The 14,715-nt window shown below is 37.1% G+C and overlaps 1 protein-coding gene across 2 annotated transcripts in view; it reads left to right on the plus strand.

Annotated features, from left to right (window-relative positions):
- The first annotated feature begins 639 nt into the window (after positions 1 to 639).
- LOC128211918 (uncharacterized) overlaps positions 640 to 14,715 on the plus strand; it is a 43,444-nt gene continuing 29,368 nt past the window's right edge. Inside the window, exons 1-16 of one of the 2 annotated variants that reach the window (XM_052917053.1) lie at positions 640 to 802; positions 1,645 to 1,791; positions 2,086 to 2,244; positions 2,803 to 2,925; positions 3,205 to 3,384; positions 4,977 to 5,111; positions 5,576 to 5,722; positions 6,363 to 6,436; positions 6,933 to 7,089; positions 7,572 to 7,680; positions 8,426 to 8,635; positions 9,460 to 9,657; positions 9,940 to 10,131; positions 10,649 to 10,873; positions 13,905 to 14,073; positions 14,482 to 14,614. In XM_052917053.1, coding sequence (XP_052773013.1) covers positions 722 to 802; positions 1,645 to 1,791; positions 2,086 to 2,244; positions 2,803 to 2,925; positions 3,205 to 3,384; positions 4,977 to 5,111; positions 5,576 to 5,722; positions 6,363 to 6,436; positions 6,933 to 7,089; positions 7,572 to 7,680; positions 8,426 to 8,635; positions 9,460 to 9,657; positions 9,940 to 10,131; positions 10,649 to 10,873; positions 13,905 to 14,073; positions 14,482 to 14,614 — 2,439 coding nt within the window. In that variant the 5' untranslated portion in view covers positions 640 to 721. Of the gene's footprint in view, positions 803 to 1,644; positions 1,792 to 2,085; positions 2,245 to 2,802; positions 2,936 to 3,204; positions 3,385 to 4,976; positions 5,112 to 5,575; positions 5,723 to 6,362; positions 6,437 to 6,932; positions 7,090 to 7,571; positions 7,681 to 8,425; positions 8,636 to 9,459; positions 9,658 to 9,939; positions 10,132 to 10,648; positions 10,874 to 13,904; positions 14,074 to 14,481; positions 14,615 to 14,715 lie in introns of those variants that run through there. The other variant, XM_052917054.1, reaches the window with a different exon arrangement.

Here is a 14,715-nt window from a genome sequence, read left to right on the forward strand (position 1 = left end):
CTGATACATAGCTTAACTGATACATAGCTTAATTCATCATACATTGAAATTTAAGATTAAAGTCAAAATTTATTTTAATTAGTACATTTAACTTAACCTATGTAGACTTCTTTATATGTTTTTATAATGTTCAAATTCTTTCAAGTCACTCTTAAAAGTTCTTAGTCGCTTTTGGTAGCTCTTAGTAGCTCTTAAGAGCTTTAAATAGCAAGACCCATAAACATGATCTACGTGACAAGACTGACCATTTCACTATATTTGGCAATCGTAACCAAAACATTGAATTGAAATTAACATATGTTAACAAATGGAATAATCTCAAGCAAAATATTAAAACATCACAAAATTTTTCATCATAATTATAGACTTTTAAAAGTCGAAAAGTTCTATGACTTCACATTACTGTATATATAATATATACTGTATACAGTATATAATTTAACGATAGAGCCTTTTGATATTTTGTGTTCAGACTTGTATTATGTATGTTTGAAAACACAATGATATTTTTTTAGTGTTCGGAAGGATCTGGTGGTGCTTATAAACCCAAGATCGATAGACGCGACTGCCGCAGACAGAATATTTCATACACTGTGACCTATTCTGATTTTCACAACGCAGTATTTTGCTGCTAACACGAATAGACGACGCTTTAAAAAATGAATGAATTAACCATGTTTTCCAAGCTATAAACTAATTGCAATACAATAGAGTTAAAATAATGGATGTCACATTTGGGCTTTTGTCCAACCTTGTGAAAACCAGGTCCATACAGAGAGTGTTAGCACCCATTGCTTCTCAGGTGAATTAGGTTACGTTACACTGATTATTATTTCTTGTCAGAGAGACATAATATTGCTAATAAATGAATATTGAAGATAATGTGAACTGGCAGCTTTTGGCACGAATGTCCTTGAAATAATTCCTTCTTTATCTTTTTTTTTTACTATAAATTTAGGCAAATACCTATTTCTTTATTTTATGAAACTTCACTGACAAAATCAAAATTCATGAATCTGAATAGCCACTATAATGCGCGCGTATAGGGACATTTTTTTAACATTTGGATATTTATTTTGTTCCCTAAATGCCACAAGTTGACTGATTTTTAGCCAATACCTTTCCCTTATCACACTTTAGTGTTTTATGAAACACAAGTTCAGATCGAACTGTCAACAAAGCATCGCCATTTTTTAACTATCAAGCAGGTGCCCGTTATCTTTCCGCTCAATATACTTACCGCTGGGATCTGTCATTCTTGGCTAGGAAAACAAAAAGAGTGAAATGTGTTCTGGTATATGTCTAAAGCTAAATGTAATATGATCTGCATGCTCAGAGATATATACTCCACCTATAGCCATATGTATTCAGTCGCTATAATAAACTCAGTACAGAAACATCTCTGTTGTTATTCTTCATTAAAGAACCCAAAACAATATGGACACGTAGAGTCGCCAAAACAAAAATCTTCAAAGACTCTGAAGCGGCTGTTTATATGGACTATCTAGAATCTGAATGCATGTGCGCAACTTTGAAAGTAAAATGAAAGAGTTTGTGTTTGTGTGTTTTAATTAATGGTGTAACTTATAAAAAGTTTTATACATGTATGTTTAAACCTAAATTTTTGCAATGGTTTCATTGTAGATCTCGCTATTGATAATCCTGAACGAGTCCGAAGATGGGTCGCAGCTGCATCTGTGTAAGATGGTGCCTTGCGCAAAGGTGGTCATGCAAGCTGCATACAAGCTGGTCTCTGTAGCCAAACAGCAGGCAAAGTTATCTTCTGACAAGGTAAGTGGACACACTGATAGTACTGTGTTATCATGTATATAGGTGATGGGGCTGTGATAGAGTTCCAATGTTGTTTGTTTCTAGACAATTTGGGGCTCATACCCGAAATAATTTAGTAGGAAGAATTAATTTTCTTCATTAGTTACCAACCTTATCACAGAAATGTAATTTCTTTTTTTTTTCTATCTATTTTTAACAGAAAGACTGGATAAATACCCCTGGGACCAGTGTTGTATTTAGATGGTGTGTACCACCGTAGTACATTGTTTCAATGCCCATCTTGCTTGCTTACAGGAATTTGATGCCCAGATGGTTGGTGGGTGTGAGGTGCTAGAGCTGGCCAGCTCTGGGCTGTATGTGGCTGCTGAGAGGATGGAGGCATCTAGTTCCAGCCCTGAAGCCCGTGCCAAGCTTGTACAAGCCAGCAAGGACGTCCTCCAGGCTACCATGAAGGTAGGAGGCCATTTACATCACACAGTGTTAATCTGAAGGCTTTAATCATTATAATGTCAAAATAGTCTGCGAAATGTGCACCTATTCTCTTGCACTGTAATGCGGCAGTCAAAAAGTGGCTCTCTTGTGAGATCAGACAGGGCCATGGTATGAAAAATGTAGAACTCGGATTAAATAAATGATTTCACATATTTTTCAATTTCCAGGCAATTTTACTCTCTGACAGGCAATTTTACTATCTAGAAGACACTTTTCATTATTTTGGCAATCGAAAGAACATGTGGTTTTCTTTTAAACCAACCTATTACCTATGGAAAATAATCGGGCATAAGAGCTCCAACAGTGGCCACAAGTCATTTAGGACAATGAGAATCTCCTCTCACTTGATGTCCATTACAGACTTAAGGCCACATGTGACAAGGTATTAAATATATTATTTTGAACTGTTGCAGTTCATATGATTGCATTGCATAGGTCCTGGAAATGTCTGGAAGCCTGGTAGGAGAAGGATAGAGCTTATATTCAGAAATGTTCATTCAGTTTTAACCTGTCTTGTAGGTGCTGCTGGTAGCAGATGATGCAGAAATACGCCGACTGGTCACTGCCGCTAACATTGTTACTGAGAAGCTGAGCTGCCTGAACCTTGCAGAAAACATGATGGACCTGGTTCAGAGGTTCAAGGTACAGAATGGTACCATCGTTATGCACAATGCTAAATATCTTGTTATGTGCAAAATACATAGCATATTCAATAAATAAAAACTAGATTAAAATAAGAAATATGGATATTCAGGGCCAGGAAATATGAAAATTTGAAGGTGCTAAAAATTGCAAAAGCCAATGATGAAACAACAGATAAAGATGTATGTTTATTGGCTTGTTGATCTAAATGTTTATTTCACTGTGTGCTTGGGTGAGTCTGCAGTGAACTTTTAAGGTAATATACTTATTATGTTACAGGAGTTCACAGATGCCCTCACGGTATTTACGGCCCTGACTGACCGGCGACAGAGGGACACAATCAGTGCCCGTCAGCGGGAAAGGATGGTTACCTCCCTTACTATAATGAAGAAGTCTGTGTCCTCACTGAGTGTGTCTCTACAGAACTCTGTACGATACCGCCACAACCCCCAGGCACAGGTGGGTCCTGTCTCCTTATCTTGATTTTGATATGTAGAGTTTTACATAAAAGTTATGGAAGACTGATGCACCCTGTCCCTTTTTGTAGCACCCTTTTTCCCATATGGAGACCAGTATGGGCACTCTTTTGCCTTCATACAATTAAATGCTTAAGACGGAGAAAGATTTCTTTGATTAGATTAAAACTTATTTAGTGTATGTGATTACAAATACATTGTCAGTTTAAACCTAATACATATGTCTAATTCAAATTATTTCAGACTTGAACAGTCTTCAGGGCTATTTCTGCCCATTTTGGGAAAAAGACTCTAGACATTTTTGGAAAATTTGCATCTCAAAATATGCCATTTAAAGAAAAAATAATCGCTTTACATAAAAAATTGGGAAATTTTACAGGCAAGCTTTTCTGTCTCCTGCAAATGAGGAAATTATTAAAACAAATGTTTTTTTTTACTTTTGATTGGGATTTATTTTCCCAGATTGGGAAAAAATAATATATTTTGCTAGGGGAATGGGTCTGATGATCAGACCTGTGGGAACTAAAGAAAAAGGCCTGACCTTATACAATGTGCCCTTCTCTAACTTAACACTCTGTCTCTCTTCTACAGCACCCTGTCCTGTTTGAAACCTGACTAAATCCCTCGTACATAGTAGGAAAATGTATTGACGAAAATCGATCATTTAGAACTGAAGTTGCCAATAATCGATTGCAAAATCTCAGAATCATTTATTGGTATGTGGCAGTTCTCTCTAAAAAAAAAATAACAAAAAGTGTAGAACAACAGTTTAAATCATTTGGTATTGAATTAAACATCAAAGTTATTGATGTTACTTCTTTATGACCTACTGGTAAACACAGTATAAGATATTGAATTCATGCTTACTGGTATTTATTCTATTGTTAAGTACACTTGTAAACTTCTAAAGGCAGTTTTTATTCTTTTATACCACTTTGCCAATAATTTTTTTAATGAACTTTTGATTTCGATTGCATAATCTAGAATTGTATGAAATAGCTTGACCAATTATTGCTGATGATCAATTTTGAGTTTGGATTATTTTTTTCAATCCCAAGCGTATAGAGTATATTAAAGAAGTGGTCCTTAAATATATTTTTTTCCGAAGTTTATAAAATATTGCATATAGTAATCGTGCATAATTATATAACAGTGGCTGTAGTCTTTCCTAAACATTGAAGATAAAATCTTTGTACTCATGTCAACACAAGTGTATACAAATTCATGTATAAAGCAGGTCCAATTACTCTCTTTACATACAATAGTTGTTTGCGTTTACCCCTTGACCACCTCTGAATAAAAAAAGTGTTGTCAATAGCATCAAAATATGTTACTCTTGTACAATTTTAATATTATAGTATCTTTACTTTGTTTGCAAATATGGCAAGAGAATTAAGTTTTTGAAATTATATGTAATGCTAGGAGCAATGTTTAGAAGATGATTCACTTGTGTGTATATTGATTTGATATGCAATATCAATTAAAAACACTTAAATAGTTATTATAATGTTAATAACATGTGTTTGCTTCTAAAGTAATTAAATAGTTAACTTTCTCATTATTTTCCTGTTGTAGCTGGGTAAGGCATATGTGATGAATGAGATGCAGACAGCTGTTGGGGAGATTGTGGACACAGTGCAAAACAAGGATATGGACAGAGACGACCTCTCACCCCATGAGGCTGGGGCCTTTGTGTGCAGTATTGACCTGGTCAGTATAGCCTTTGAGGTTGGTTGTTTAAAGTTGCTGTGAACAGAATTAAAATTTCAACTGAGACCAGCTCTCAAAGACTGGGGCCTTTGTGTAGTAACGACCTGGTCTATGTGCTTATTAAGATAACAGACAAGATTGATTGTATTATTTTATGGGACTCAGATATCCTTTGCATAAACAATATATTAGTATGATCTCTCTCTATTCTCATCTATGTTGGTGTGTTAAATTACCACTGCCATTGTAAGTCTTCTGGTTCATTGACATACCAAGCTACAGGATGTCCCATTAGCATAGCAAACTGAGGAAAACAGATGTGTGTGAGCATCCTCTTGCCATGTTCTTGTCAACCTTCACACTTCTTGCAAAATGGTTTATCTTTACTGCACCTTTTATAACTTTTTAACTAGTGAGCAAAAAACCTGTCATGAATTTTATTGTTGGACATTATCCTGCTGTAGGCCCTAGAGTGTTTGAGTGAGGGTAGACGAGCTGAGCTGCACATGGACCTGGAACTGTGGACAGAGGAGGTGGTACGACACAGCATGACTGTGGCCCATCTCTGCTACAACACACATAGGGACATGATTGTGGCCACTTGTCAGAGGGTAGGTAGTTAATGATGGTGTTAAATGGTAGATGCATGGGCTGAATGGTCCCTTGATGAAGGGTATGTTGTATTTATGGTATGTCTGTAGCCAATCTCTGCTACAACACTTATAGGCCTAATGGCACAGTGTAGGTAGCTATAAACCTTACGAAAAATACTCCTATGCTACATGTTCTTCCTACAAGAGTCACAGTTCAGGTATCTTTTATTTAATCAAAGTTATTTGTTGCATGAAAAATGTGCATTTATGATCCCAAATCATATTCAATCAGTTGCAAGGATGTGTAAATTTTCAGCAAGCTTGCGACACTGAAATTGAAACTAAAACTGCTGAGGAATTCTAATTTAAGCATGAACACTGTAATGAACTTTAGCCCCATCGCTACATGTATTCTTGCAGGATGGACAAATAACATTATGCTAGTTATCATCCATCCATTCAAGTGACCAAAAAACAAATTATATTTTGTCATTAAGTTCATGGTTTTATAATTCACAATGGATCAGTTTAGAAGCCTTAAACAATGAACCTCTGTCAAGTGTCAAAGCTTGTTATGTTTGTGTCATGTTCATTTCTGAGCTGTTTGTCTAGTTTTTATTTACTAATAATTAACTGAGGAGTGACATTGTTCTTACAGGTGATCCAGGAGAAATGTAGGGTGGTGGAGCTGCACAGGGCACATGTGTCCAATCTCAACAACCAGGAGGCAAAGTAAGTCATCAAAATCAAGCTTTTGGATCAACAAACCCTGACGTTTAGCTGGTCTTGTTTTTCTAAAAGGAGGTAGTGTGATTACCTTAGTTTTATTCTCAAAGGTTTTGGAACAGCATATAGTTTAGCCCTGGCCAAATCACAAAAATCACTTCAAATACTCAATTGAAACCTGATACAAATGTTGTTAAAGAAACTGCACATGTGCGTGGGAAGGGCTATATCTCTGGCTTGCATTATTGAGTTATGCCCCTTTTTGACTGAAAGGATAACAAATCAGATAAATGTTGACATTGGCTTGTAGAACCTTTGTTTCGCTTAAAATTAAAATTGATGGAACAAGAAGGCATTAACAAGATGAAAGATATGTTATGAAAGGATAGACCTCCTTATTTTTTATCCTCATTTTTCAGGGAAATAAGCAAGCACAATTTCCTCATTAAGTGTTATCTTTGCCATAGTTTTGTCCATGAACTATAATGCATAATTCCTACAGGTGTGACTTCTACGATGTGTGCGAGGCGTTGACAGATGAGTTTTGTGAATTGGAAAAGAATGTGAATGTTGCCCTGCTACACCTGGTTGTCGAACACTTTAAGGAAACTACTGAGCCACTAGAACGCCTCATCAAGGCCGCTCTCAAACCTGGCAAGGTAATCTTGATTGTTCTCTTTAATCAGTCAAAGTATTAATCAAGCAGTGGGCAATTCTTGAAAAACTTTATCACCCTTGGCCTGCATAGATATAGCTTATAGCATTTTATGGAGGTTTTCTGATTTCAGATGTGAAATACATGTGTGTAGATAGTGTGTTGTAAGTCTTTTGTTTTAGGAGTACTTGATCACCCTGAAACAACTAAATAGTTGAGGAATGTTTCAGTGATATCTGCATGAAATAAGAATAATAACAATGTTATTTATATGTGCAGGGAGAGGTGCAGATTGCACTTCTAGCTAACATTTTCATCTAAATGTACTTGTATAAACCTGAAACCTGTAGATTATATGCAGGGATGATGACTGGTCATGCATGGAACATTTTGTGGAGAGTGCTTAAGCCAGATCCACCTATGTCAATATATAAGTACATATATATATATACACACATATGTACAATGTAAAATTTTTCTATTTAGGGTGAGTGTCTTGATGGTGAATCTGCGTGCCTGGAAGAGTTTGAGGAGAGTGCAGAGCGTATCTGCCAGATTGCCATCCTCGCTGCGGCCAGTTCCACTGATGCCAGACGTATGTTGCATATAGGATAAATCAGTTAATGCAAGAATAGTTAATCACACAATGTATGTCAATGCTTTTCTAACCAACTGTGTATTTATCAGCGTTCTAAGTACTATCAGAGACACACTGTATACAAAATATATCAATAAACTTCCATGTATAAAGTTGGACAATAAGACGACCTGAACAAGCCTAATTTTGCCTGTCACTGTTGTCCTCAGATGTTATATGAACCTTGTTATGTAACATTCACATTTTTGAAGAAGCATTTTATTAGTTAACCCAGTGATGTGTCTGTGGGCTTGGGCAAGTTTTGACCTTTTGATTTATCAATTAAGTGTGTTATAGAAATTGTGTATGGCAGTGAGTTTGAATGAAATTGTTCATTTGTAATTCTGGTGATCACAAACATGTACCTGTATGTATTACATCTGAATATATTACAAAATCTAACATTGGAATTATGTGGGAACTGTGTAATTTACAAGGATTATACACTGACCTCTAAAACGCTTTGGATTATGTAAAAAAACTAGAGTTAAAAATATCCTCCCAATTCTATGTAAACCCAAGTCATTGAAACATCGATGATATAAAATTAACAAAATCTGTAACCCTCAGTGTGCTGGTGGATAAGGATGTCTTAATGCTAAAAAAGGTGTTAACATTTTTTTTTTTGTAAAGTTGAATGGATGTCTAGTAAGGACTTTGGCATGGTATCTGGAAATCTCACTCTGTTCCAATCCCCATACAGGTGTTCAAGTGATTCGTGTGAGTGTCCAGCGACTGGAGAGCCTGGAACCAGATGTGGTTGCCGGGGCAATGACCCTTGCCAAAGCCCCCCACAATACAGGGGCTGTTCGACACCTAAAACTGCTGATGAGAGAGTGGAGCATGGAGATGACAAACCTTCTACAGGTCCTGGATGAGATGACAGACCCCAGGATGTTTATGCTTGTGTCAGGTAGGTGGCTATGTATTAAAATTCATTCAAGTGGGTTCTTTGATTTTTGGCCGTCTGTCATCTTAAAGTACTCATGTGGGTATGGAATCTGGAAAGTACATGCTCTTGCCCAGGCTCCAATTTCTTGAAATGTCTCAAGCATAACAGGTTAAAGATCCAATTTTAATTTCATTCAGCCAAATTTTTTTATCTTGCTTAATCTTTACTTTTTAAATCAAATAATTTTTTTATCATGATGAACTTTATAATAATTTTCTTTAAAAGTATGAAAACTTTCGAAAGGAGAAAGTTATACACATTTTATACAGACACAAATAATGAGCTTATCTTGATTTTGTTTTGATAAAATGAAAATAGGAGAAAAATGTTCGAGAAATGTGGATGCTTGTGTCTGATGGGTGGCTTAGAACTGAGATTACTTTGATTGTTTTGTGTAAAAACATTACTAACAAAATATACGTTTGACTTCATTATTTAAGAATAAATCTTGTTCATAGTTCTAGTGTTCATGAATTGCTTCCAGTCCAGGTGTTTCTATGCACCTGAATAATATTTTGTTTGGGAAAAATAATAATAATTTGTGGGGTAATTGCCAATATGTACCAAGTGACATTAAAATATAGAAGGTTTTGGTATGTTTTGGCACTAATTCTTACAAATTATATGCAGGCTAAATGCATTCCAAAAACAAATTGTAATAATAACTTCCAAGTTTCAAAAACTTGGTATTTAATATGGCTGGGTAATTTAATCATATATTGAACAAAGCCTTAAAAATTGCATCAAATCGAGTTCATATTTTGGCACACGATTTTTTTTTACAGAGCGTAAAGTGGAAGAGGATCTTCACACATGTAATGGTTGTATCTTGCTCTCTGACCTACACGGAGTCACTGTGACCTGGCAGTCAGCTATTGGGCGGAGTAGGCGTGTCGCCCAGGTGGCTGAGAGGGTTGTGGATGCCAGTGATGATGCGCTGTATAGGAATGGGCTCATGGCGTTTGTGAAGAAGTTGAAAAAAGGTACACTTCATTCTTTTTAACCAATTGCTTAAATAAATGTGTTTTTTTTCTAAAATTAGCTTTCTTTGAATATTAACAAACTGTTTTTAATGACTCATTTTATGAGAAAATGTGTTTAATGAAATAGTAAAAACATATAAGATTTTGAAAAACTCCTAACGTTATGTTGTTTAATGAGTTGTGAGATTTTTCTTTATTTTTGTGATATCATCATACTGGGGCCTTAATCCATGATAAAGTAAATGAAGTTTCATATTTGGACTTATCCTCTTCATTTTCTAGTGATCACATCAGTAAGACTGGCAGGTGAGAATCTACTGTCAGACCCAGTAAGTCCCGCATATCGGGATATGTTACGACGGAGATTTGAACAACTGCAGGAGGCCCTAGCGAGGGTCAAGGCCGGCCTAAATGAGGCCAATCATCCACATGTACTCAGTCCACTACGAAGGAATGTACGAGGGAAACCTACCAGTATGCGTCTTGATTATTATTTCATTATGTCTATTTTAGTTTATTCTTGTAATTCTTCAAAGCTACGAGTAAGAGAAATAGGGAAACCTGTATCATTAAATCATGTTTGTAGAATTATTTGTTACTTTCATGAATTCTTTCCTTTGTAAGAAACAACAGTTCTGTTTCTACCTATGCATTATGCTCCACTTCATGTCTAAGATATAAATTTCCCTTTGTCAATGTCATGAATTTTAGCTCGTCTGTTTTGGGAAGACAAAAGCCATTGTGTTGTCATAATCTTGGTGTTGTTTGTTTTGCCGGCCTGCAAATATTTTAACCTCAAACTGTTCAACATATTCGAATAAAACTTGTTACACACATTGCCAAGTGCAATACAGTGCTGCAAGGGCACTAAATCTGGCTTTTTTAATTGTTCAGTTTTGTGCCTTGTTTGACTGAAAAGAAAACAACAGATGAGCATTCACATTTAATCCACGGTGCTCTTGATGTCCTTGTTGTTTAATTCTTTCACCAGCATCCACACCAAAGTCACCAGTGCTGCAATCCACTACAGACTCCACAGTCAAGGTCACAGAACAGCCAAGGTTAAAAGGTCATCTCCATAGTGACCAAATTATAGCTACATCAGTTCCCAGTCTACATGCCAGGCTTCAAACTAGCAAAGTGGAGGCCTTGAATCCAGAGGTCAGACAGAAAATGGAGAAAAGTAGAAGCGTGGGGCATATTGAACCAAGAGCAAGTTAGTACATGAAATGTATCATTTTGCTTGTTAGTAAGTAGAAATTATGGTTTTACATTGTTAACTTATTTTACAATTTTCATTTGTGTAAGCCGAGGGAAGAGCCATACAATTTTTCAGAATGTAAAATGGGCAGGGAAAAAATGGTAAATGAAATGTAAAACATGATTCTTGCTTGTCTATTTTGGGGATAGGCATTATAATGCTCCCCTTTGTTGAAGCAGGGTTATAGTGCTTTGCACATGTTGTCTGGTTGGTCAATAGACCGAAACTTGTCTAATTTAAAACTTGAGTAGGCATGGGCCTAATGTCCTCAAATATTGTAGGGAGGTGGGTCATGACCAACAGATGCCCCTTTTCATTTTGAGGTAGGGTAGGTCTGTCACAGACACGGTCAGCTTGAACACAAAAACTTTGTTTAAAAAATGGAGTATGCCGTCTGATCAATATAAAAGAACACTTGGACCTATGGTCCTCATAGTTGGGCGGGTATGTAAGTAATGTTGTTCCATTTTATTTTTAGATCAACAATTCAAAAGTTCAAGTCACAAAATTATATAATACTTATGCTACCTATGTAACACCATTTTCATGATTCATTGCTGTCAGGAGGACACATACATGTTTTACTGTAATTTATATTTCATCAACTCCTGCAACAACCTGTCAATAACTGAACCTACTATTCCCAAACTTGGAAAGGATGTTGGTCATAACCCTAAATTATAACACGTTTAATGGGAAATGAGTTATTGGCTGCCATTAGGGTGGCATACAAAAACAAGATTATTTTTTTTAATTAATATGCATTTTTTACAACCATGACTTGTTTTTCAGAGTAATGACATAGACTTAGCGTCATTATAACAGTGTTAGATTGCAACAATTATGTCTCCCCCCTCTGGGGGAGACATATTGTTTTTGCCCTGTCCGTCAGTCCGGTAGTCCGTCAGTCCGTCAGTCCGTCCGTACGTCACACTTCGTTTCCGATCGATAACTGGAAAACCGCATGACCTAGGATCACCAAACTTGGTAGGGAGGTTGGTCGTGAGGTGTAGAGGATCCCTATTGTTTTTGGGGTCACTAGGTCAAAGGTCAAGGTCGCGGCGACCCCCAATATAAAAAACATTTCTGCTCAAAATCTTGAGAACGGTTTGACCTAGGTTCACCAAACTTGGTAGGGAGGTTGGTCATGAGGTGTAGAAGATCCCTATTGTTTTTGGGGTCACTAGGTCAAAGGTCAAGGTCGCGGCAACCCCCAATGTAAAAAACATTTCCGCTCAATATCTTGAGAATGGTTTGACCTAGGTTCACCAAACTTGGTAGGGAGGTTGATCATGAGGTTTAGAAAACTCCTATATTTTGGGGGGTCACAAGGTCAACGTCGCTGTGACCTCTAATGTAAAAAAATATTTCCGTGCAATATCAGGAGAATGCTTTGATCTAGGTTCACCAAACTTTGAAGTGAGGTTGGTCATGATGTCTAGATGATCCCAATTGTTTTGGGGGTAACAAGGTCAATAGTCAAGGTCGTGGTGACCTTCCATGTAAAAATCATTTGCGTGTAATATCTTTATGTCTCCCCCATTCATGGGGAGACATATTGTTTTTGCCCTGTCCGTCAGTCAGTCCATCAGTCTGTCAGTCAGTCAGTCAGTACGTCACACTTCGTTTCCGCCCAATAACTATAGAACTCTTAGACCCAGGAACTTCATACTTGGTATGCTAGTTGGTCATGACTAGTAGATGACCCCTATTGAATTTGGGGTCACAAGGTCAAAGATCAGGGTCAACGTGACCTTGAGGTGAAGAAACGGTTTCCACTCAATAACTAAAGATCCTTTGGGTCCAGGAACTTCATACTTGGTATGCTAGTTGTTCATGACTATTAGATGACTCCTATTGATTTTGAGATCAAAAGGTCAAAGGTCAAGGTTACCTTCAGGTAAAAAATGTTATGTTGGCAGTGACCTTAAGCTTAAAAATGGTTTCTGCTCAATAACTAAAGAAAGCTTGTACCCAGGAACTTCATAGTTGTTCATGACTAGTAGATGACTCCTATTGATTTTGAGATCAGTAGGTCAATGGTCAAGGTCACCGTGACCTTGAGGTGAAGAAACTGTTTCCGCTCAATAACTAGAGAACGCTTGCAACCAGGAATTTCATACTTGGTATGCTAGTTGGTCATGACTAGAAGATGACCCATATTGATTTTGAGATCACTAGGTCAAAGGTCAAGGTTGCCATGACCTTGAAGTGAAGAAAAAGTTTCCGCTTAATAACTAAAGATCCTTTGGTTTCAGGAACTTCATACTTGGTAAGCTAGTTGTTCATGACTAGAAGATGACCCCTATTGATTTTCAGATCAAAAGGTCAAAGGTCAAGGTTACCTTCAGGTAAAAAATGATACGTTGGCGGTGACCTTAAGCTTAAAAATGGTTTCTGCTCAATAACTTAAGAACGCTTGTACCCAGGAACTTCATTCTTGGTACGCTAGTCGGTCATGACTAGTAGATGACCCCTATTGATTTTGAGATCAGTAGGTCAAAGGTCAAGGTTGCCATGACCTGAGTTGAAGAAATGGTTACCGCTCAGTAACTAAAGAACACTTGCACCCAAGAACTTAATACTTGGTATGCAAGTTGGTTATGTAGATGATCCCTATTGATGTTGTGATCAGTAGGTAAAAGGTCATGGTCACGATGACTGTGAGCTGAAAAATGGTTTCCGATCAATAATTGAATAACGCTTGCGCCCAGGAACTTCATACAATGCAAACTTCGTTTACATTTTCCATGATTAATCAACAACACTTTCTTCTCTTCACTATTTAATATAATCGAATAAACCAAACTTCACTGTTGGTTTGTCTCCAGTCCAAAGTTACAAATTTCATGTCCATCATTTATTTTTTCTCAGCTACGACCACACAATAGGGGAGACAAGCGCTTTTTCAAAAAAGCAATCTCTAGTTAGATGTTGGTGTCAACCAAGAATGAGACAATGATACACTGAGGCCCTTCTATTCCAGCACCAGACACCCATGCCTGGAAGCTTGCAACAGACCTGTTGTCATGGAGCACAAAGGGAGATAAACAACGGGTGAATCAGCTGTGTGGGGATGCCCTCGGCTGGACCAACCATGTGGCTGATGTGGCACAGTCTGTGCTCAAGTACTGCATGGACACAGGCAAGAAGAAGTAAGTGGTCTTGATGATGCTTCTGGGAACATGAATGTTTGCATAAATTAGATATTTGTCAGGAAAAGGGAGTATTTGTCAAAGCAGAAGTGGCTATGCTTGTATGTAAATCTTTATGCTGACTTTTTGTCTTGAACTGTCTGTAAATGCAGATGAAGTAAGCTATAATACAACGGAAGCCTTGCTCACCACAGGGATTTCAGTGTAGACAAAATCCTTGCCAAGAAGTGTTGTGAAATATATAGTTAAGTTTGAGTACTGCTGTCCGCTGAAAATCAAAGTGAAGTTTTGTTTTATATTTCATAAGTTAGAATTGTACACTCCATGGTTCACACCAGCATATTAATATGACTGTGATAACATAATTATGGAACCAATACTTGTAATTATGAAATTTCTTGCTTGCAGGGAGATGAGCAATGTATGTTTCTCCATGGATGAGATAGTGTCAGAGCTGGTACAGAGTGCCAAGTATGTGCTTCACGGGGACTTCAGTCACCTGACTGAACTGCAAACACAGTCCTACACCTGGGCCACACAGGTATGATGTAGTTGAATGGTAGGTTAAAAGATGCAAAACAGGCCACACAGGTATGATATAGGTGTATGTTTAAACATGCAAAACAATCGTATCTCATACTA

Source organism: Mya arenaria, chromosome 12 (genome assembly GCF_026914265.1).
Source record: "Mya arenaria isolate MELC-2E11 chromosome 12, ASM2691426v1".
Classification (NCBI taxonomy): Eukaryota; Metazoa; Mollusca; class Bivalvia; order Myida; family Myidae; genus Mya; species Mya arenaria.